This window comes from Mya arenaria, chromosome 10, assembly GCF_026914265.1.
Source record: "Mya arenaria isolate MELC-2E11 chromosome 10, ASM2691426v1".
NCBI lineage: Eukaryota > Metazoa > Mollusca > Bivalvia > Myida > Myidae > Mya > Mya arenaria.
Window position 1 is genome coordinate 58,683,388 of NC_069131.1, and position 24,011 is coordinate 58,707,398.

Consider the following 24,011-nt stretch of genomic DNA (forward strand, 5'->3'; position numbering starts at 1 on the left):
TTTTAAGTTATAAATCATATTTTTTCATATATTTGCATAGTTTTGGTTATATTTCTTATGCATAATACACTATCTTGTATGACTGAATATTCAAGGCGTTAACAATCAAACAGATGGTACCGTATTGAAATAAAAATCGCTATCAGTTTCATCATTATATTGCATAATAATTTCTCAAGGACATTAATATTCCTACACTTGCGTCAGACCGCACAATTGTCTACGTGTGCATCCGGAAATTCAACGTTGTATATGCGCGCGCATCAGGAAACGACAGCTTTCTGAGCGTGCAATGGATGCTTTGAATGAAAACCAGCCCAAAGGATTATTTTTTTACGTTCAGTATATATCGGTGGACAGCAGGATTATTGGGGATATTGCGAGTGTCGGGAGAAAAGTGTTGTACTCCGATTTTACGGATGCTCTTTAAAATGTTGAGGATATTTCTCGTAAGTCTGATTTTATTTATTATAAATATAAAATCATTTACAAAATTTTCTATCACACCGGATAGGCATTTCCGGTGATTTCAGCCGTGCTGGAAAACTCCATCTGGCATCCCCCCCATGCCAGATGAGTCACGCGCTGTGACGTAATACTTTCAATTTCTATTATTAAACACTAAATGTAACCATAGTTATGCGATTTTAATAGATGAGTTCCATTAACATTAACTTTACAAAAATATTCCTTAAAAAAATATAACCCTTAAAAGACGTCATAGCAAAGGAACTTATTGACGTATGCAGTGAATACAAATTACTGCACGTCATGACGTCAGTAAACATCATCGCACGCGCTTTTTGGTGAAATGTACAAAAACGCGCTTTCTTATGTATTTTCTTCACAAAAAATGTTATTTAAGGTATGCTAGAAAAAATATCTATCATGTGTGTCCGTTCCGGATAGAAAAATCCGACCCTCTGGCACGCTGCGTAGCCGGTAACTCGGCAAGCCTCGTTACCTGGCAACGCAGGTGCCCTCGGGTCGGATTTTTTCTATTCGGAACGTATTATTAGTATATACGGTATTCTAAATTCTCAGATTGAACCACATGATTTCAAAAATGTGAAATTCGTTGTCGCATTTATAAGAAATTGAGAAAAATGGAATTCAGTCGTGGTTAAATATTAAAATTAAGACGAATGATGAATTAGTTATGAAATTTGTCCACTAACATAGTAATAATAATATTTGTCATGTGTTTCCGGTGGGATAGAAAAATCCGACAGGAGGGCACCTGCGTTGCTACGCAGCGTGCCCGAGGGTCGTATATTTCTATCTGGACCGGACACACATGCTTGACATTTCTTCTATCATACCTTAATTTACTTTTTTGTGAAAAGAATACATAACAATCGCTTTTTGTAAATTTCACCAAAAAGCGCGTGCGATGATGTTTACTGACGTCATGACGCGCTGTAATTTTTATTCGCTGCATACGTCAAAAAGTTTCTTCAGTATCACGTCTTTTAAGGGTTATTTTGTTTTGTTTTGAAGGTATATTTTAGTAAAGTAAATGTTTAAGGAACCCATCTATCTCATTGTTATGGTTAAATAAAGTGTATGATTAAAGAACTAAAAAGTATTACGTGACAGCGCGTGACTCATCTGGAATGGTGGGTGCCAGATGGAATTTTCCAGCACGGCTGAATTCACCAAAAATGCCTATCCGGTGTGCTAGAATAAAAAAATATGGTTGTACCGTATTGGTTAAAGCGTATTTATTCAGTTCAATGAAATAAAAAAAATAAAAGAACGGTGTACAAATAAAAATATTTAAAATGTTTCTAAACGGATCTGAGGACTGGCATTTTAGATGCTGATATAATTTACTTCCCATGTTGCAGTTGCCTTGTTCTAGATTGCAAAACGGTTCGGTAATATAGCTAATAAGGTTATCGAATACGGGAATGTTTTCTTTGTGTTTGTGTATATATCAATTCTCATATAACCAAACGGTAACCAACAGCAGCCAATTGTATAAAAGTTGGTTAGATTTAACCGCTGGTTAAAGTTGTCCAGCGGTTAACTTTAACCAAGTTGGCCATTTTATCCAAACCGTTTATCCGTTTGTATAAAGGCAGAAAATGAGGCGGCTATGTTAACCAACTTGGACAACTTTAACCTAACCAAAACTTCCTAAAAATACCCACAATGCACTGATCAATATGGTCGGTTAAATTTTGTCCAAATGTTAGCCGAATCACGCGCTGGTTAGGATAACTTAATTTTTATACAGTCGGTTTTCGGATAGCTTGACCAAACCAGGGAGATAACCAAAAGATAACCGCTGGTTAGGAGTTATCCACGTTTATACAATTGGCTGCAGGTAGCGGTATTAGCAGACTGTGGCTCAGTAACAGTGATAATCCGATATACGCACGGTACTTTGAACGGTAAGCTTGACAATACGGTACAAAACAGATGTGAACCCAGCATTATGCGTAACTTGCGATTCGCGCTCGTAGTGTATACTTTCAGTGTAGTAGGTACACATCTTTTTGTACAAAAAAACAACAACAATATAAAAGTAGTTTATTTCGCATAAAATGTTTACTATATATATAGCGATAGCATCTTGATATTAATAAAAAAAATTTAAATTGTGTAAGGAAAGCCATCTACAATAATAGGACTTACAATATTTTTAACGTAAATCTCTATAGTTAGGCTAGTTTAAACTTATTTATTTTACAACGATTGTGAAACAAGTTATTACAACATGATATCAGTTACTCTCATTGGTACGAATTTACGCGAGAGTGTGGTCTTGTGTTGTTTGGGAAACCGGAGTACCCAGAGGAAACCCACTTGTCCGGCTTGGTGACCACAAACCAAACTCAAGTGCGCCCATGCCGGGAATCGAACCTAGGACACCTGAGTGAGAAGCGAATGCGCTAACCACAGCTCTTACCGGGCAGCCAAATATAGTTCTCTCGACATGTATATTTATCTCATATCTGAGTGTCTTGCTGTGCAGTACTAGAGGATTAATTATGGGAATGAACAAAACATCTTGTCCAATTGCTTTTTGTTTTGTTTACTTTTTCATTTAAGGATTAAAGTTTACTTTTTCATTTAAGGATTAAAATTCGACACGTTGCATTTTATTGGGGGTATGGTATGCAATGGGGTTGTTACCATACCCCAATAAATTGCAACATGTCGAATTTTAATACTTATATTTACATTTAAATTTAAATTTATGCTAAAATAAATAGATTATTCAAGAGCATTTTCTCTTTTTTCTTTCTCTCGTTGTTCTCAACGGTGGGTATATTAGAATAGCTATCGTAACCTAATTTTATACAACAATGAATGAGCAAATAAAATATTTCCTTATTTATATGTTTATTTTCTATATTTTCAAGGTCAAGTATATTATAAATACCTATTACAACTGCATTACAACCAGAAAAATACAACTTGAGATATGAAAAATTATCAATAACAAGAATACAACAAAAATATCGCCACCTACAAAGTTCTCATTATATCTCGCGATAATACCCAATACTAGCATTTGTTAAGTCACGATCGAGTTTCCAAACTGGAGAGAAATTCAAGTCAATTTACTTGTGGAGCGTTATTTTGAAGAATCAGTTGGTGTATGAATCATGTTGGAATACGGTGTTGGACAAATCAGCAAGTGCATTGTGATTTCTTTGGAAGTAAACATTTAATGAGGATGAAACATCTCTGTGGAAACGACAGTGTCGGTGGGTGGGGTAACGTGAACTTTCGCGGAAGAAAAGCCAGAGGACGCGAATAGACTTAAGTGATGAACTGAGCCCTTTCTTCTGTTGGGTGCACTACATTATGTTATTGTTTCATTTCCTCGATTTCATGTTTTGTCAGATGCTTTAATTTTACCAAATGTCAATTCCAAATTCCGAAATGAGTCGTCATCATTGTAATTTAATATTTCTTCAACTGTTCCATCCGTCATGAAATCATCTACATTAAAATCAATTAAATTATCGTTGCTTATTTTGCTTTAACTGATTCACTGCAGATTACAGTTTTGCATGTTGCCAATATTTACTACGATTTCATTGAAATAAATAGTAAATATGCCCCGCCCATTAGTATTATTGCGCCCAATGACAGGACAGAATTATCAAACAAACGCACGCGATTTCATTGCACTTTATACAGAAATAATGTGAAATTGATAAACAACAACCATCGTTAAGGAATGAAGTGTTAATGTAAATATATAATAATAACATTATTTTTACAATGCTTTAAAATATGGACAAGAGTAACCTTGTATGTTAAATATAATAGCGCATTAATATGATTTAACCATGTTGCTTCACAATTTGGATATAACAATAATGACCATGTGTTTAAGTGGATTGAAATATACTAGTATAAATTATCTAATAACTTTTTTAAAACTTATTTCTCTTTGTTTGTTTGTTATTTCCTATCTGTCAAATTAATGCATTGGCTCTGCATTTTGTGTATATGTATTAGTGAGACAATTTATTTACTCTAAACAGTGTCAACTCTAATTAGACCAGAGCCATTAAACAAATACACAGGTTATAAAACCCCTGTTGTGACATCAGTGCTATAACCAAAGGACTCTTAAGAGGGTTTAAAATGAACCTTTTGTGCCAATCAATCAGGTCGCGATATAAAACATAGTATACATTGCATTAACTGATGTTTGATTAAGGGTAAACATACCATGTGGTTTGATGTCATATGTAAACAGAACGTCGATAGAAATTCAGACATTTTCAGCTGCATTTAGGAGTTTTCCCTTAATCAATATTGCCCCAAAATTGATTACCATAATAGGTACGTGTACGGAAGATCCTATTAAGAACTAACTATGTGGTAGGTTGAAAGAGAAAGAGGGTCAAACAGACTGGGAACATATTTGTCACAAAGTCACGCTTAATATACTGGACAGTTTTGAGTAAGGATTTGCCCACATGCAACTGATATATGGTAGACTGATATTAGCCCCTAGGACATTTACCCCTAAGACCCGTAGGGCATTAGCCCCTGAGCTCTAATTTGCATAGGCGGACAAAAGTACCTTCATGATATTGCACATGCGGACGATAGCCCTTCAACATAGGATACTAGCCCCTTCATGATTTTGTACATATGGACAACAGCCTCTTCATTATTTAGCACATATGGATAAAATATACGCATCACATTTCTGTGTAAAATACCTTTTAACCACGTGGTATGTAAACCATTTGTTTGTCATTGTTATCATAATGGTATAGCCATTTCTAACTTTAATCGACCAAATAAAAAAAACATTGAAAATTGAACAGTTCTCTTATGAAACCTCATTTTTTTCATTTATAAACAGACCCTTGCTCTCCTGGCAGCTGTTCAATGTAAATTTGGAGGTGGATTTTTTCATCCTGAATACTACTACGAGGGGGAATCTGAATCTGAATCTGAATCCAGCGAATCTTCAAGCGAATCCTCCAGTGACACCTCGAGCGAACACCCACCATGCCCGTGTACCCGTAAGTAACAATAGCAAGCCGATTTTGCAGTCGAAAAAGGGACTTACCCGACAATATTTAAATAGTTTGCGTGACTTTTTCAGAGTTAGAACTATTCAAACCAGAGTTGAGGATCTTTTATGTCTCATCCTATATATTGCTTTATGCATGTACATCAGCATGTTGACCGGTCTTTAATAAGTGATTATTGTTACTTATTAGCCAGGGACTATTCTTTCCAGGTTAGATCTTTAGTTGATGTTTTATGTTATATTTGTATTGTATAATGTATGCAAAGTATTACAAAAAGTATCTATTCGTTATTGCTCATTAGTTTTGTTTGTGTGTAGGCGCTTTTCTTATATTTGATATGCATAAATAAATATTTGTCTACATATTGTGAATTATGCAACTTGACTTTATTCGATTATTGATTAAGCCTTGCTTAACATATAAGCGCCTTGTTTTTGGCAACATGTGTAAAATAAGAGTTAAAGGTACTCGGTCATGTTTTTGGACCGAAAACAAGTTTTTCTGGTAATGCATATGAAAACACTCACTTTATTATTATTTTACTCCATGATATCAAAAATGCTGAAAAAATACAATTATAGTATAAAAATATTTTGGTCTTAGTGGGGTTCGAACCCACGTGTGGAAATAAAGAAAACATATAAAACGGAGCCCTTCACCACTAGGCCACATTGACTTTCACCAAAGTGATATATATTTGGACCTTTTAACAATACATTGATAACATCACGCGATAATGTCATCACACATATTAACGTTATATACATATTTGCAACACTATTTTAAATAAGTTTTTTTCAACAGCAGATATTTGAGAAAAAGTTACAGTTGTACTAAATAAATTTCAAGAACATAAATGCAAATTCAAAAACAAACGTTACGTTACCTAATCAGAGATATATATACAGAAATTCTGAGTACGGGCAAGCGTTCTAAAAAGCTTATTCAAACACTCAACGACATATTTCCCTAGATGAAATGAACTCATTTATAATTTTTAGCTCGACTATTCGAAGAATAGTTGGGCTATCACTTATAAGTCCAATACCCTACATTAAATTGAATTTATACTTCACACAGTAGTTCAGGGCCATCACATGATGAGGTTAGATAACTCCATATTATTCTTTACACCGATTATGGCTCCTGATTGACTATGGAACTTGAGTTAAAGTTTTAGGGCAAATTGGAATATTTATTAATAACTTCTATATCCTTCATTCGATTGACGAATAATTTTAGTTAGGTTCGACATAAAGAGACCAAACTTGGTATTTTTATACGTTACTGTATTCTAAGTCAAAGCGGCGTAGTCGAGCGCGCTGTCTTACGACGGCTATTGTCTAATTTCATTTTGCCCGAGCGTGACTGAAGTTTAAGCGGAGGCCAAGTTAGAAATTGTGAAAAAATGATAACCTTAGTCGGTCAGAATGGCATAAACATTGATAAACCATTATATGATATGTCTTCAGCTTTTCAGTGCCCCCGTCATCCACGTAACTGATTTATTGAAACGCTTTTAATAAATCCTATCTTAGTGATGTTTATTTATTACTGTAATCATGACGTTTGTGTTTGTCTATATTTTAGCGCTCGAAGTCGGCCAGTGTTGTGACGACTGTCATTACTGTAAAGATGAAAATGCCATATGCGACACATACGGATATAGTAAAGTGTGCATCTGCAAATATGGCTTCATATTCGACTATGAATGCAAGAAGTGCGTTACTGGTTAGTTTAGTTTTCATTACTTTAATTACATATTAATAGTTATTATCCAGGTATTTCGAAATTATTGGATTGGGATATATGTCGTTGGTGGGGCGAACGATCGAGCGGGAGGGCGGCCGTCTGTCAAACAGGTGGTTTCCGCTCAATAACTTTAGTTCGAATTGATGGATATATTGTAGAAAACTATAAACTGGTTTAATGAATTATGGCATTAATGGTTTCCATTTTTAAACAATCTATTCATGCATCAGAATCAAAAATGTACTTTATTTGGACATAACATAAAGTCATCCATACAAATGAAATAATAAAAGTCACTAACAAACCAGTCACTACCAAACCTGTCACTACCAAACCTGTCACTGCCAAACCTGTCATTGCCAAACTCTACCAAACCAGTCACTACCAAACAAGTAACTACCGAACCATTCACTACCGAACAACTCACAACCATACCCTACCAAACCAGGCACTACCAAACCAGTCACTACCAAACCAGTCACTACCAAACCAGTCACTGCCAAACCAGTCACTACCAAACCAGTCACTGCCAAACCAGTCACTACCAAACCAGTCACTGCCAAACCAGTCACTACCAAACCTGTCACTACCAAACCAGTCACTACCAAACCAGTCACTACCAAACCAGTCACTGCCAAACCAGTCACTGCCAAACCAGTCACTACCAAACCTGTCACTACCAAACCAGTCACTACCAAACCAGTCACTACCAAACCAGTCACTACCAAACCTGTCACTACCGAACCAGTCACTACCAAACCAGTCACTACCAAACCAGTCACTACCAAACCTGTCACTACCGAACCAGTCACTACCAAACCAGTCACTACCAAACCAGTCACTACCAAACCAGTCACTACCAAACCAGTCACTACCAAACCAGTCACTACCAAACCAGTCACTACCAAACCAGTCACTACCAAACCAGTCACTGCCAAACCAGTCACTACCAAACCAGTCACTACCAAACCAGTCACTACCAAACCAGTCACTGCCAAACCAGTCACTACCAAACCAGTCACTACCAAACCAGTCACTACCAAACCAGTCACTGCCAAACCAGTCACTACCAAACCAGTCACTACCGAACCAGTCACTACCAAACCAGTCACTACCAAACCAGTCACTACCGAACCAGTCACTACCAAACCAGTCACTACCAAACCAGTTACTACCAAACCTGTCATTGCCAAACCTGTCACTACCAAACCAGTCACTGCCAAACCAGTCACTACCGAACCAGTCACTACCAAACCAGTCACTACCAAACCAGTCACTACCAAACCTGTCACTACCAAACCAGTCACTGCCAAACTGGTCACTACCAAACCAGTCACTAACAAACCAGTCACTGCCAAACCTGTCACTACCAAACCTGTCACTGCCAAACCAGTCACTGCCAAACCAGTCACTACCAAACCAGTCACTACCAAACCTGTCACTACCAAACCAGTCACTGCCAAACCAGTCACTACCAAACCAGTCACTACCAAACCAGTCACTACCAAACCAGTCACTGCCAAACCAGTCACTACCAAACCAGTCACTGCCAAACCAGTCACTACCAAACCAGTCACTGCCAAACCAGTCACTACCAAACCTGTCACTACCAAACCAGTCACTACCAAACCAGTCACTACCAAACCTGTCACTACCAAACCAGTCACTACCAAACCAGTCACTACCAAACCAGTCACTACCAAACCAGTCATTACCAAACCAGTCACTGCCAAACCAGTCACTACCAAACCAGTCACTTCCAAACCTGTCACTACCGAACCAGTCACTACCAAACCAGTCACTACCAAACCAGTCACTACCAAACCAGTCATTACCAAACCAGTCACTGCCAAACCAGTCACTACCAAACCAGTCACTACCAAACCAGTCACTACCGAACCAATCACTGCCAAACCTGTCACTACCAAACCAGTCACTGCCAAACCAGTCACTACCAAACCAGTCACTACCAAACCAGTTACTACCAAACCTGTCACTGCCAAACCTGTCACTACCAAACCAGTCACTGCCAAACCAGTCACTACCGAACCAGTCACTACCAAACCAGTCACTACCAAACCAGTCACTACCAAACCTGTCACTACCAAACCAGTCACTGCCAAACCAGTCACTACCAAACCAGTCACTACCAAACCAGTCACTGCCAAACCAGTCACTACCAAACCAGTCACTGCCAAACCAGTCACTACCAAACCTGTCGATACCAAACCAGTCACTGCCAAACCAGTCACTACAAAACCAGTCACTACCAAACCAGTCACTACCAAACCAGTCACTACCAAACCAGTCACAATCAAACCTGTCTCTACCAAACCAGTCACTGCCAAACCAGTCACTACCAAACCATTCACTACCAAACCAGTCACTGCCAAACCGGTCACTACCAAACCAGTCACTACCAAACCAGTCACTGCCAAACCAGTCACTACCAAACCAGTCACTGCCAAACCGGTCACTACCAAACCAGTCACTGCCAAACCAGTCACTACCAAACCTGTCGATACCAAACCAGTCACTGCCAAACCAGTCACTACAAAACCAGTCACTACCAAACCAGTCACTACCAAACCAGTCACTACCAAACCAGTCACTACCAAACCAGTCACAATCAAACCTGTCTCTACCAAACCAGTCACAATCAAACCTGTCTCTACCAAACCAGTCACTGCCAAACCAGTCACTACCAAACCATTCACTGCCAAACCAGTCACTACCAAACCAGTCACTGCCAAACCAGTCACTACCAAACCAGTCACTACCAAACCAGTCACTGCCAAACCAGTCACTACCAAACCAGTCACTACCAAACCTGTCACTGCCAAACCATTCACTACCAAACCAGTCACTACCAAACCAGTCACTACCAAACCAGTCACTACCAAACCAGTCACTACCAAACCAGTCACTACCAAACCAGTCACTACCAAACCAGTCACTACCAAACCAGTCACTACCAAACCAGTCACTGCCAAACCAGTCACTGCCAAACCAGTCACTGCCAAACCAGTCACTACCAAACCTGTCGATACCAAACCAGTCACTGCCAAACCAGTCACTACCAAACCAGTCACTGCCAAACCAGTCACTACCAAACCAGTCACTGCCAAACCAGTCACTACCAAACCAGTCACTACCAAACATGTCACTGCCAAACCATTCACTACCAAACCATTCACTGCCAAACCATTCACTACCAAACCAGTCACTACCAAACCAGTCACTACCAAACCAGTCACTACCAAACCAGTCACTACCAAACCAGTCACTACCAAACCAGTCACTACCAAACCAGTCACTACCGAACCAGTCACTGCCAAACCAGTCACTACCAAACCTGTCGATACCAAACCTGTCACTGCCAAACCTGTCCCTGCCCAATCATTCCAAAAATGGAATGCCGTGCTTGCAGGACATTTGACTTTGGACATTCAAAAACAATAAACGAAAGTCGATAAAAAATAAGTTTATCAAAACATAGGACTATTTATCTCAATTTTTATTATTAGTATTCAATACAATGCACTGGGGCCTGTTTCAATAAGATATCGTACATTACGCTGCTTAAGAGTGCTCGGAGAAATCCGTAAATTTACGGGCAGAATCTATACAATAAATGTTCAACATAACGAAATTTGTATTGAAGCGCAGGTTGTCCGGTGCAGTGGTCAGCACACTCGCTTCTCGCAAAGGCGACCAGGTTCGATTCTCGGCCTGGGCGCGTGTGAGTTTGGTTAGTGGTCACCAAGCCGGTCAGGTGGGTGACTCCCGGTACTCCGGTTTCCCCCACAAAACAAGACCAAACTCTCGCGCAACATCGTGCCAAATAGAGTGATTTAGTATAAGTTATCATAAATTTCTTCACAATCATTCACATACCGTGTGGGTATGCAACGCCGAGAGCGTTAAGAGCTGTAATAGATTCACCATAAAGGGTCACATAACTTGATTTTGTGATAATAGCAAGCTTTACGAAAGGGTGCACTGAAAGGACTCTATCATAAATTAACTCCAACATTACATCGACATTAAAACATTGAGCAAGGATATATTGGACTGTTCTCTATCGGTATCGGATATTGTTGATATCATACCAAAACTGGGGGTGGCCCCCTCCCCCCGTTTTGTTACGCGAGATACAGGACTCAATTTCGCTGGTCACGGGACTCACTGTGTCGATACGGAGTACGCAGAAAATAACTATTTTTGTGTTGATTACGCATGTTGGAATTTATTTGTATCACAATGCTGCTTTAAATTACTCTTCATCCCATTGTGCTCTTTGAAAACGTGTATTAACTTAAATTGACACGAACTTTCATTCCAGATTAAGACATGAGCTTGTTGTCTTACCCCATCGTAGAGTTAATAATTATAATATGTATAACATAATAAGTATTCAAAATAACTTATCAGGTAATTCTCAAGTAACTTTAACTACCTTCGCATAAGTGAAGAACAGTGTCACTAGAGTGAAATATAGGAAACTCTTAAAATATCTGCTGCAATTTGAGTTATGTCCCTTCCACCATCCTAAGTCGAACATGAGAACACTTTAGGCTGCTAACATGACGTGGATATGCACATGCGTACGAACACAGTTATATATATTGTTATTTCATAGTCAACGGTCATTCAAATAGCAAGTCAATTAAGTGAGAATTTTAATATTTTAAACGTTAATAATGCAACGCAATATATCAAAAATAGCGTGAGAAGAGAACAATTATAGTATTATTTTTAATACATACATCGCTAGTTGCCTATTTCATTTGAAAAGAGATAAACTGTACAAAATTTATCAAATTTGGTCGTATATAATAAATTGTATGTTAGCTTTTGTGCTTTTCTAATATTAGTATACAGTTTACATTTAAGAACCAAAAACAAATGATAAAACTTTAGATATCTAATTAATTATCACAACAGTTTAACAATAGGGCTAAATGGAAAATATTTGATAAGTTGCTTAAACAACTGAGTCAGAACTCAGGTTTGAAACTGTTCGTATTAATGGCCCCAAGACATGTATTCACTAACGTCTCGAGTCTGAACTCAGGTTTGAAACTGTTCGTATTCATGGCCCCAGGACATGTATTCACTAACGACTCGAGTCTGAACTCAGGTTTGAAACTGTTCGTATTCTTGGCCAAAGGATATGTATTCACTAACGTCTCGAGTCTGAACTCAGGTTTGAAACTGTTCGTATTCATGGCCCCAGGACATGTATTAAGTAACGTCTCGAGTCTGAACTCAGGTTTGAAACTGTTCGTAATCATGGCAAAAGGACGTGTATTCACTAACGTCTCGAGTCTGAACTCAGGTTTGAAACTGTTCGTATTCATGGCCCCAGGACATGTATTCACTAACGTCTCGAGTCTGAACTCAGGTTTGAAACTGTTCGTAATCATGGCAAAAGGACGTGTATTCACTAACGTCTCGAGTCTGAACTCAGGTTTGAAACTGTTCGTAATCATGGCAAAAGGACGTGTATTCACCTACGTCTCGAGTCTGAACTCAGGTTTGAAACTGTTCGTATTCATGGCCCCAGGACATGTATTCACTAACGACTCGAGTCTGAACTCAGGTTTGAAACTGTTCGTATTCTTGGCCAAAGGATATGTATTCACTAACGTCTCGAGTCTGAACTCAGGTTTGAAACTGTTCGTATTCATTGCCCAAGGACATGTATTCACTAACGTCTCGAGTCTGAACTCAGGTTTGAAACTGTTCGTAATCGTGGCCTCAGGACATGTATTCACTAACGTTTCGGGTCTGAACTCAGGTCTGAAACTGTTCGTATTCATGGCCCCAAGACTTGTATTCGCTAACGTCTCGAGTCTGAACTCAGGCTTGAAAATGTTCGTAATCATGGCCCCAGGACATGTATTCACTAACGTCTCGAGTCTGAACTCAGGTTTGAAACTGTTTGTAATCATGGCCAAAGGACATGTATTCACTAACGTCTCGAGTCTGAACTCAGGTTTGAAACTGTTCATATTCATGGCCCCAGGACATGTATTCACTAACGTCGCGAGTCTGAACTCAGGTTTGAAACTGTTCGTAATCATGCCCAAAGGACATGTATTCACTAACGTCTCGTGTCTGAACTCAGGTTTGAAACTGTTCGTAATCATGGCCAAAGGACATGTATTCACTAACGTCTCGAGTCTGAACTCAGGTTTGAAACTGTTCGTAATCATGGCCAAAGGACATGTATTCACTAACGTCTCGAGTCTGAACATAGGTTTGAAACTGTTCGTAATCATGGCCAAAGGACATGTATTCACTAACGTCACGAGTCTGAACTCAGGTTTGAAACTGTTCGTAATCATGGCCAAAGGACATGTATTCACTAACGTCTCGAGTCTGAACTCAGGTTTGAAACTGTTCGTAATCATGGCAAAAGGACGTGTATTCACTAACGTCTCGAGTCTGAACTCAGGTTTGAAACTGTTCGTATTCATGGCCCCAGGACATGTATTCACTAACGTCTCGAGTCTGAACTCAGGTTTGAAACTGTTCGTATTCATGGCCCCAGGACATGTATTCACTAACGTCTCGAGTCTGAACTCAGGTTTGAAACTGTTCGTAATCATGGCCAAAGGACATGTATTCACTAACGTCTCGAGTCTGAACTCAGGTTTGAAACTGTTCGTATTCATGGCCCCAGGACATGTATTCTCTCACGTCTCGAGTCTGAACTCAGGTTTGAAACTGTTCGTATTCATGGACCCAGGACATGTATTCACTAACGTCTCGAGTCTGAACTCAGGTCTGAAACTGTTCGTAATCATTGCCAAAAGACATGTATTCACTAACGTCGCGAGTCTGAACTCAGGTTTGAAACTGTTCGTATTCATGGCCCCAGGACATGTATTCGCTAACGTCTCGAGTCTGAACTCAGGTTTGAAACTGTTCGTAATCATTGCCCCAAGACATGTATTCACTAACGTCTCGAGTCTGAACTCAGGTTTGAAACTGTTCATTTTCATGGCCCCAGGACATGTTTTCACTAACGTCTCGAGTCTGAACTCAGGTTTGAAACTGTTCGTTATCATGGCCAAAGGACATGTATTCACTAACGTCTCGAGTCTGAACTCAGGTTTGAAACTGTTCGTAGTCATGGCCCCAGGACATGTATTCACTAACGTCTCGAGTCTGAACTCAGGTTTGAAACTGTTCGTATTCATGGCCCCAGGAAATGTATTCACTAAAGTCTTGAGTCTGAACTCAGGTTTGAAACTGTTCGTAATCATGGCCAAAGGACATATATTCACTAACGTCTCGAGTCTGAATTCAGGTCTGAAACTGTTCGTATTCTTGGCCAAAGGACATGTATTCACTAACATCTCGAGTCTGAACTCAGGTCTGAAACTGTTCGTATTCATGGCCCCAGGACATGTATTCACTAACGTCTCGAGTCTAAATTTTAGAATCAATCAGACTCAGAAAAGCATGTTTTTGTTAAAATGATGTTTTAAAAAAAAATACAGTTTTTATGTCAAAATTCATTATGTTTAAGATATTTTAAAACGTTTAAGTATTCAGTTGTCTGAGTCAATAAGTCAGTGAATCTGTACTCACAAAGCGATCTCTCTAAGATATCCTCGAACCCTCGAATCCGGCTGTGTCTGAAATAGAGTCCATTGTTTTTATGATATAAAATTTCAAACATGTTTATGTCTAAAATGATAGGACGCATACTCAACATATTATGCATACAGCACTGAGTTGAGATGTGGAGTTTAATGTAAGCAAATTAGGCATCTGTTGTAAGGCATGGCCTCTGCTGAAGATTACATATTTCAAAACCTTTTCCGCTCACTTACACGTCTTACAAAAAACTCATTATGCAAACCCAAAGTTAGTTAGAATAATTGACTTGGTGCAGGTATGGCTTCAAAGCAATATCTTGACCAGGGCTGGTATTCATAAAATGACTTAAGATGCTTTATGAGTACGGCCCAAGATGTACAGTTGTGGTTACATTAATATTTAGTTTAATTTTACAGATTTTTTTTCTCGAAAAATCCTTAGAATAGAATACGACACAAATGGCTGGGACTAAAACTAAAACTATGTTTTATGGCTTTTAAAAAAGACAAACCAAAAACCTACATGTAAATCGCGTTTAAACAAAATGTACCATAACATCAGACCTCAGAGACTATGTCTTTTCATAGTAACAATAATAAGTTTATAAGATCTTTACCCCAAAAGCCTGGTTCATTCGTTTATTAGTTTCTTTATATTATAATATGTAATATAAAAATATGTATAGCTATCCCAATCCACATGTATATGTTTTGAGCGTGAATAAAGTTCAAAACTCGTTACACACAGAATACTTCCGATTAGGAAGTAAGCGGCACAGATCGGGAATTCCTTTTTTGTTTATGTGCGAAATAAGACCTTCCCAAATCCCTTCGTCTCTTCCCGTGAGCATCTGAGTAACACGTCGAATCATTACAAAGGGCTCTTAAGTTATTGATCGGAAACATACTGAGTGCCGCCCGCCCAAATGCCCACTCGTATAAAACAATATCTCTTACAATATTAAAGTTGGATTTATATACCTTGTCGCAAAAGAGCACGTTGTTACTCTGAAGAATTTCATGAAGGTTGAAGTTGATATCTTCAGTGATTGTAAAACAATAATATAATAATAATAAAAAATAAAAAATAAGAAGAAAAAAAAAATGATCAAAAGGTCACCTTAGGAACATTTCTGTAAAATACTTTAAAAATCGGGCATTTTGTTTCTGAATAAAAGATTTTCAAAGTTTTCCACAATGACATATAGTGAAAACTATCCCACTTCTGGTGGACATGTTTTGATATGAATATCAATGGTATGAAGGAATTTGATATATGGTCGCTTAAAAAACATTTATGTGAAATTATTTTGAAATCAGGTCAATGGTTTCTGAATAGAAGATGTTCAAAATTTTCAATATAGACATAGAGTGGTAACTAACCCCGCCCCTCGCAACCATGTTATTTATTAATCAAAATGGCGTGAAGGAATTTGACAGAGGGTCACCTTAGGAACACTACGATGAATATATTTTGAAATATGGTATTTTGTTTCTAAAGAGATATTTTCCATATAGTGTAAATTTAGTGTAAAGTTAGCGGAATTGAGAAGAAGATTTTCAAAGATTTCCATTTAAAAATATGGTAAAAAGTACGGACGCTGATGTTTCCGTTTCGCTCAAAGATTATTACCACAAGTAATGTCTGTTGAGCTATTACAGAAATACTCTTTCTATACCAGATGTTCAAAATTAGATACATCTGCGTTTAAAATCGATGTTAATTGCAGCAAGGTCCATGTTCTTTCAATCTTATAAAACATGTTGTGTGTTATTTATATATCCTCTACTACAGAAACGAACAAGACTACTCCGACGACGCCACCGCCGAATGGTAAGTGTCATGCAACATTATTTAATTTGAAAAGGACTCGTTCATGTTTTATAGTTTGAGATATTAATAAGTAAATGTGCACGTGTAATGTGACGCTTGTAACAGCGACAAAACATCCACAAAAGTGTAAAAAGAGCTCTATTATTTACAAACATTTCAAAATACGACAGAAAATGATTATTTTGGTAAAACCAGTAATTAACATTAGCAAAATTTGAATTGAAATTGTCCTGGTGTATTTCGCTTATGCGGTTTTATACGGAGCGCTCACTAACCAAGTTCTATGCAACTATCCCTATTTCCCCGTGTTGAGAATTTCGAAGCCTCTGGGAAAGCTCTGGGAAAGCTCTGTGATAACGGCAAGCTTAACAAAAGTCTGCACTGAAAGGACTCTCTAATAGATTGGCACCAGCATAACATAGACATTAAAACAACGAACATTGATATAATGCACTTTTTCCTATCGGATATTGTTCACCTTATATACCAATAGTTGGGGTGAACTCTCTCCCCCCCACCCCCTGTTTTGGTACGCGAGGTACAGGACCCAATTACGCAGTTCTTGGGACTCACGGAGTTAGCAGAAAATAATTATTTTGGTGTTGGGTACGCATGTTAGACATAATTTGTATCGGAATCCTGCCAAAATGTTACTTGCCATCCCATTGAAAACGTGTATAAACCTAAATTTAAACGAATTACCATTTCAGATTAAGAGATGAGCGAGGTTTCTTACCCCATCATCGTGTTATTATTTATAATATATAAAGCATAATAAGTATTTTTAATTTTTAATCACTTCTCAAGTAATTCTCAAGCTAGTTAAACAACCTTCGCTTTAGTGAAGAACAAGGTCACGAGAGTGGATTATAGGAAACTCTTTAAATATCTACTATCTACTTCAAAGGGAGTTGTGTCCCTTCCACCAGCTTAAAGTCGAACATGAGAACAGAGGCCGGTCAATATATATATATATATATATATATATATATATATATATATATATATATATGTGTGTAATATTTTATAGTCAATGTTCATCCAAATAAAGAGTTATTTAAGTACGAATTTTAACATTTTTTAAAGTTAATAATGCAATAAAATACATCAAAAAAAGCGTGAGGAGAGTACAATTATAACATAAATATTTATCTGTATTAATTATGGCAGGTTTCTTTCTTAAATCTATTTAATACATACTTCGCTAGTTTCCTATTTACATTGATATTTTGATGGGTGATTAATTGTACAAAATTTATCTCATTTTGTCGTACGTAATAAATCTTATCTATGCGTGGTTTTTCTAATATCAGTTTACAGTTTTTATTCAAGAACAAAATGATACTCGTTTTTTGTTTGGAATTTTGTTTAGATGTCCTATACAATATTGTGCCCCAGGCGTCAAAAATGGTCCCGACCTCAGTTTAATTTTAATAGACTTATATCAGAAAAATTATCCTTGTCTGAATTTTGAAACCAGCCCCAATTCCACAACAACCTTCAGTCAAGTCTTAATATCAATATCAACCCAATTTACCTCTTAACAGCATAGTATAATTCAATATCTTGTATGTTTCTACTCTTTTTATAGACGTAATTTCTCATAAAATACTCTGCATTTTCTTATTTATTGTTTTGATAAACATTTTTTTTTAATTCCAAGAAAACTGATTCTAGCGCAAAAAAAGGTATTGGAATACAATTGATAATTTTTTATGTATCACTCAAGTGCATTTTTTTTTTGGTCTTAAACTACTTTTCGTAAAATACTTATTACTGATGTGTATCAACCTAATACCTAATTGAATCCTTTTCTTAAAGATGCACTCTTTCTCCCAAATAAGATGTACCACAATCAATACAATTGTTTTAATTTCCCCCAAAAAGGATGAATAAATATCGAAAACAGTGGTTCTAATGAAAGAAACTGTGTTTAATTTGAAAGAAAGGTGCATAAAACATGGTAGAAAACCTTATGAGAGGAAAGTTGATCACTATAAATATTTTAGCACTCACCAATCATTTAATATTTGTGCGTTTTCAGCCATTAAATACACGGTTACAATCTTGTTATCAGTAATGAATATTTTCCATGAATGCATTATTTCATAAATAGTTAAAGGTTTATCAATCAATAATTATGTTTGCTATACATGTGTATGTATTGATTTTGAATACGAGTGTCTCTTTAATATTGAGATGGAGAATTTACTTGTTATATTGGGTCCAGATGAATCAGGCGAACCACGCGTATAAATAAATTTACTTTTTTAATTGTTTATTAAAAGAAAAAAAATATGGCATTTTAATAGATTTCGATCATATATATATTTCTACACTAAACTTACTCACAAAAATGATAATAATAACTCTGCTTTTCACAAAAGGTTTGAAACAACTTATCTATCTGAATTATTTGCAACTGTATTAAGACATTTTTTTTAAGATTGGTTTTGTATGTTTAAAACAGGTAGCATCAAACAATTTAGAAGTTAGTCTATACGGACCAGTGTATCATTCTATACTGATCGCTATTTGTGCCCATATACTTGTTTGCAATTGTTGTTTTTGTCAGTATTTGGTAAAAACTGACATTGAAAATCATTTTGGACCAAACAATGAAACATGTTCATGTTGAGTTAGGCTGTTTTCTACAGCATCGACATCATACGGTCAAATTCTTATCACGAGTATCATGACTTGAAGTTAATAAGGGAGTCATTTTTCATCACTCCAATTTCCATCAACAAAAACAATCGTTAATTACGCAATATTATAGCTACCAGTATCCGGTACACATATTATATTGCGTAACTAATGATTATGTTTTTCATGGAATGATGAACGATGACTTCGAGCATTATCACAACACATTTTACATAACATTAAATTTCCAAAATTCGAGCCACGGGTTTTATTCCGGAAGTCGCCATTTTTATTATATTTATTGAAACCAATGCTAAACCGTTCGATATTCAGTATAAAACTCCACGCATCGGTTACTTCCCTTCACAAAAACACTAGAACTTCGTATGAAGATTATAATTGGTTCTATTTCAGCTTTCAAAAACGCTAATTTTCACAAAATTCAGGTTGGCGATGAAAATATAGGTGCGTTCGCACAATTTTTTATATTTTTTTTACATTTTCAAAAAAGGTGCGGTAAATCCGCGGAACGAAACATCAATTTGGTATGGTCTTAGTGTATAGTTTGACCCCTTAACGCATGTATGTATATGTTAAAACATACCGTGTGAACAGGCCCTTAGGTTATGACGAAACGTTCAGTAACACCGTGTATATCATCCTTATCATCATCACCATCAGCATCGTAAAGTATATTACACAACATTTATTTTAGGTACAGTGCCACTTGGCGAGCCATGTGGTCCGTCTGCCAACGACTGTATAAGACCAGATCGAATAAAATGCGAGAATGTCATTTGCTGTGGACAGGGTAAGTGAAAAGCATATGTTGCATGTATATGGATAATGGCATTTCGTCCAGTTTTTTTTTAAGGCGAGCACTTATCTCCCCATAAGTCGGTAAGATATTTTAAGTCCCGTTAGCCATACTTTGCAATTCCCCGTGAGGCTTTAATAATCGCTATATTTGACAATTTATAAAGCATGTTTAATTCTAATGCCGACTATACGGATTGCGCTAGAAATTAGATAAGTCTATGTAGCATTAGCTAGGCTTTTTTAAAGCGCATCCATTGCAGGGGGGGGGGGGGGTCCAACGTTATTTATTTTTGCGGAATCTTAAGTGAGGGAAATGTTAAAACAAAATATTTAAAATAGGTACAGGAATGGTACACTTTGACAAAAAAACACAGTTTCAAGTCACGCAAGTTTCTATTTTCACTTTGTAAACAAGCAATCCTTCAGATTATACATTCAATAACTTTTTGTTAAGGCCCATATAAACATAGGTTTAAAACCGGGAGAAGCTGACACGTCTGGCCTCCGGGTAGGCGTATTAATATTGCGATAAAAGGGATATAAACTTACTTACCAGGTCAAAATATCCTCCGGAAACACGAAAATACTTTAACAAACCGCCATTTTGGTCCGCATCTAACATTTCCCACATTAAAGATTCCGCAAAATAAATTACGTTGGACACCCTGCATTCGCTTACATAGAAAATTAGGTATCATAAAGTTATGGCATTCAGTATATGTCGCTTGTATGATGTCTTCAAACCAATTTGTCTCTGACGTCACGGGTAGAACGACACCGAGTCTCGTTGTTTAATATAAATAATACGAATTTAGTATCTGTAAGGAAAAATATTCCATAAATTTAAAGTTTCAATTCAGAGCAAAGACAGATCTATATTGTTTAATGTGTCATACTACTGATTTTGTAGATGAATGCCGTTTTATGTCTATATATCAATGTTATATTGATCATAGAAAGAAAAAAACTTAAACCTTGTTATTAAACACATTCCTCTGTGTACAAACATTTATAATTTTTAAAATATGATAACAAGAATGGAGTGATAAACTTTTTTATATGTTAAAGAATCTCTTACAATTCAGAATACATGCACATATTCTAGATAAACGTTAATATTACATATGAACAGTGTATGCATTATAGATGATGTACATAGTACAAGTCTTAATAAAATGGTTTTCTATTCAGCTCGTTTTCCATAAGCCAAAACTTTCCGTTGAGTTACGATTAAATTTCGGTTTGCTGCAGTTAGGGAAAAGTCTTAAAACAAGAATAAACATGTTGCTGAATATTCTTACGCAGCACTCTGACAGAATGATCGTTTTGAAAACGTTTTTAGTTTTTGTCTTTAAATTAGCCAGTTTTTGCGTTAATGTCTGGAAACTATTGTTTTTGACACTTCTTGTTCTAAGTAACACACTTTCATACCCAAATATTTAATTCATTGTACCAAATTTTTCGAAATGATTCTCTTAAAAAAATCAGGGTTGGTCCCTATTAGTTAAGGCGGAACCATACTTATTGTCCTAATCGTAATAATTGGATAAGACTCGATTGCATAATGTTGATCCCATATTGTTAACATTTTAAACTATAATATTCTTGGCCAATTTCGATTTCATAAAGTTACAAAATGTATAAAACTACTCTCATTTCAGATGATTGGCCGAAATGTAATGAGAAGTTCTGTGTATGCGAGACTGCAAAGGGCTATAAATATGATGATGTCTCAGAGGGTTGCATATACACTGGTGAAAACCAACACGAACTAAGCAAAGATTGCAATAACTCCGCTGGAGAAATGGCAAATTTGGGATAAGCGATAACCTACAGTTATATCTAGTTACATTATGCCAGACAAAAGCCTTAATTAGCTCTCTTATAAACGACCTTGCACTCAATTAAATGCATTGTTAGTGTCACCAATTGCTTCGGAAATTGTACTTTCAATTTCAATTAATTTTCCATAAGCTCTTCTGTCATTTGCTCTATTTAAAAAAAGGATAACTACAAAAAAGATTCGAATAATCGATTATGCGAGTCGCACCTTGATAAGTCAGAGTCTTATTCCGGAACTCTGTGTACAATGGAGTTCAACGGAATTGATCTCTGTGTACATTGAAGTCGAATGGGACTGAACTCTGTGTACATTGACGTCGAATGGGACTGAACTCTGTGTACATTGAGGTCCATTGGGATTGAACTCTGTGTACATTGAGGTCCAATGGGATTGAACTTTGTGTACATTGAAGTCCAATGGGATTGAACTCTGTGTACACTGAGGTCCAATGGGATTGAACTCTGTGTACATTGAAGTCCAATGGGATTTAACTCTGTGTACATTGAGGTCCAATGGGATTTAACTCTGTGTACATTGAGGTCCAATGGGATTTCACTCTGTGTACATTGAAGTCCAATGGGATTGAACTCTGTTTACATTGAAGTCCAATGGGATTGAACTCTGTTTACATTGAGGTCCAATGGGATTGAACTCTGTGTACATTGAGGTCCAATGGGATTGAACTCTGTGTATATTGAAGTCCAATGGGATTGTACATTTAGGTCCAATGGGATTGAACTTTGTGTACATTGACATCACATGCTATTGAAGTTTGTGAACATTGATATCCCATGAGATTGAAATCACTGTACATTGAGGTTTTATCTGAATGAACTCTGTGTACATTGATATCCCATGAGATTGTGTGTTGTTGTTTTTTTGTTATGGTTATTTTGTATGTGTGTGTTTTAGAACGAAACGTGCTCTCTCTCAGTACATGGTTGTGGATGAATACACTGCATTGACCGTAACTATGCACTGTCCACATATGAGGCTTGGAATATAAACAATTCATAGTGCATACTAACAGCGTAAATGTGTATAAGGTCTCTAATCTATCAAAAGGTCTATATGAGTTTGAGCAGTATTTCTTTTTATATCTTCGGTGCAGGTTTAATTAATGTGAATGTAAATAGAGGTAATTTTGCAATCGTTCCAAATCGGCCATCTCCGCCAAGCTTCATGTTGGATTATGGATGAGGTGTTCCGATTGGTAGTTTTGTTGATTTATTTGGCTTGATTGACTTGTTGTTTTTTTCAATAAAATTTTATTAGTTTAAAATGACACAGTTGTTTGATCACACAACCACATTGTCAAAATTACGAACACTCTACAGTCAATTCATTATGTAAGGAAGTGAACTGCATTCGAAAAATAAGAGAAAAATATGGAAATAATTAAATCTATATGTAACTAGTTACCCTCAATAGTACTATGTATCTATGATGAATAATTACGTTACATTCAAAATAACTATGCATATTTATGATAAAATGATGCTACCCTCAATAATACTATGCATACCTATGATAAATAATAACGTTACTTTCAAAACAACCATGCATATTTATGATAAATAATGATGCCACCATCAATAGTGATTTGCATATCAATGATAAATAATGATAAGATTGTGTACGTAATGATCAATTGTTTAACATGGACTGTTAAGAATACTGTTGTTAACACGCAGATGATATGTATTGCAATATCATTTTTCAAGTCTTCTTCTTACGCCGATATTTAAGCTAATGCATGTTGAACTACGTTGAACTACGTATAGCGGTGTATTTAGTTCTATAGAAAACACAGTCAAAGATCGCGTTGTTTGTTCTGAGTGTCCTCCGAGGCAAATGTTTATGATACAAAACGACTATAAAGAAATAAATACACCAATATACATTTAACGTTGAAATAAATCATTTGACGTGTCTTATCGTACTTTAACTTATTTAAAAGAATAAATATAAGAATAGAA

The 24,011-nt window shown here is 36.7% G+C and overlaps 1 protein-coding gene across 1 annotated transcript; it reads left to right on the plus strand.

Moving 5' to 3' along the window:
* The first annotated feature begins 293 nt into the window (after positions 1-293).
* On the plus strand, positions 294-24,011 carry LOC128206815 (uncharacterized). The gene is made up of 6 exons (XM_052909498.1): positions 294-449; positions 5,348-5,510; positions 7,113-7,253; positions 16,686-16,724; positions 20,086-20,181; positions 21,851-24,011. The coding sequence occupies exons 1-6, from the start codon at positions 306-308 to the stop codon at positions 22,009-22,011; spliced, it is 744 nt and encodes a 247-aa protein (XP_052765458.1). The 5' UTR covers positions 294-305; the 3' UTR covers positions 22,012-24,011.

Coding starts and splice junctions, on each gene's coding strand:
- LOC128206815 (XM_052909498.1), top strand. CDS start 306: ATGAAAACCAGCCCAAAGGATTATTTTTTTACGTTCAGTATATATCGG. Junction 5,511..7,112: donor CCCACCATGCCCGTGTACCC/GTAAGTAACAAT, acceptor TCTATATTTTAG/CGCTCGAAGTCGGCCAGTGT. Junction 16,725..20,085: donor GACGACGCCACCGCCGAATG/GTAAGTGTCATG, acceptor CATTTATTTTAG/GTACAGTGCCACTTGGCGAG.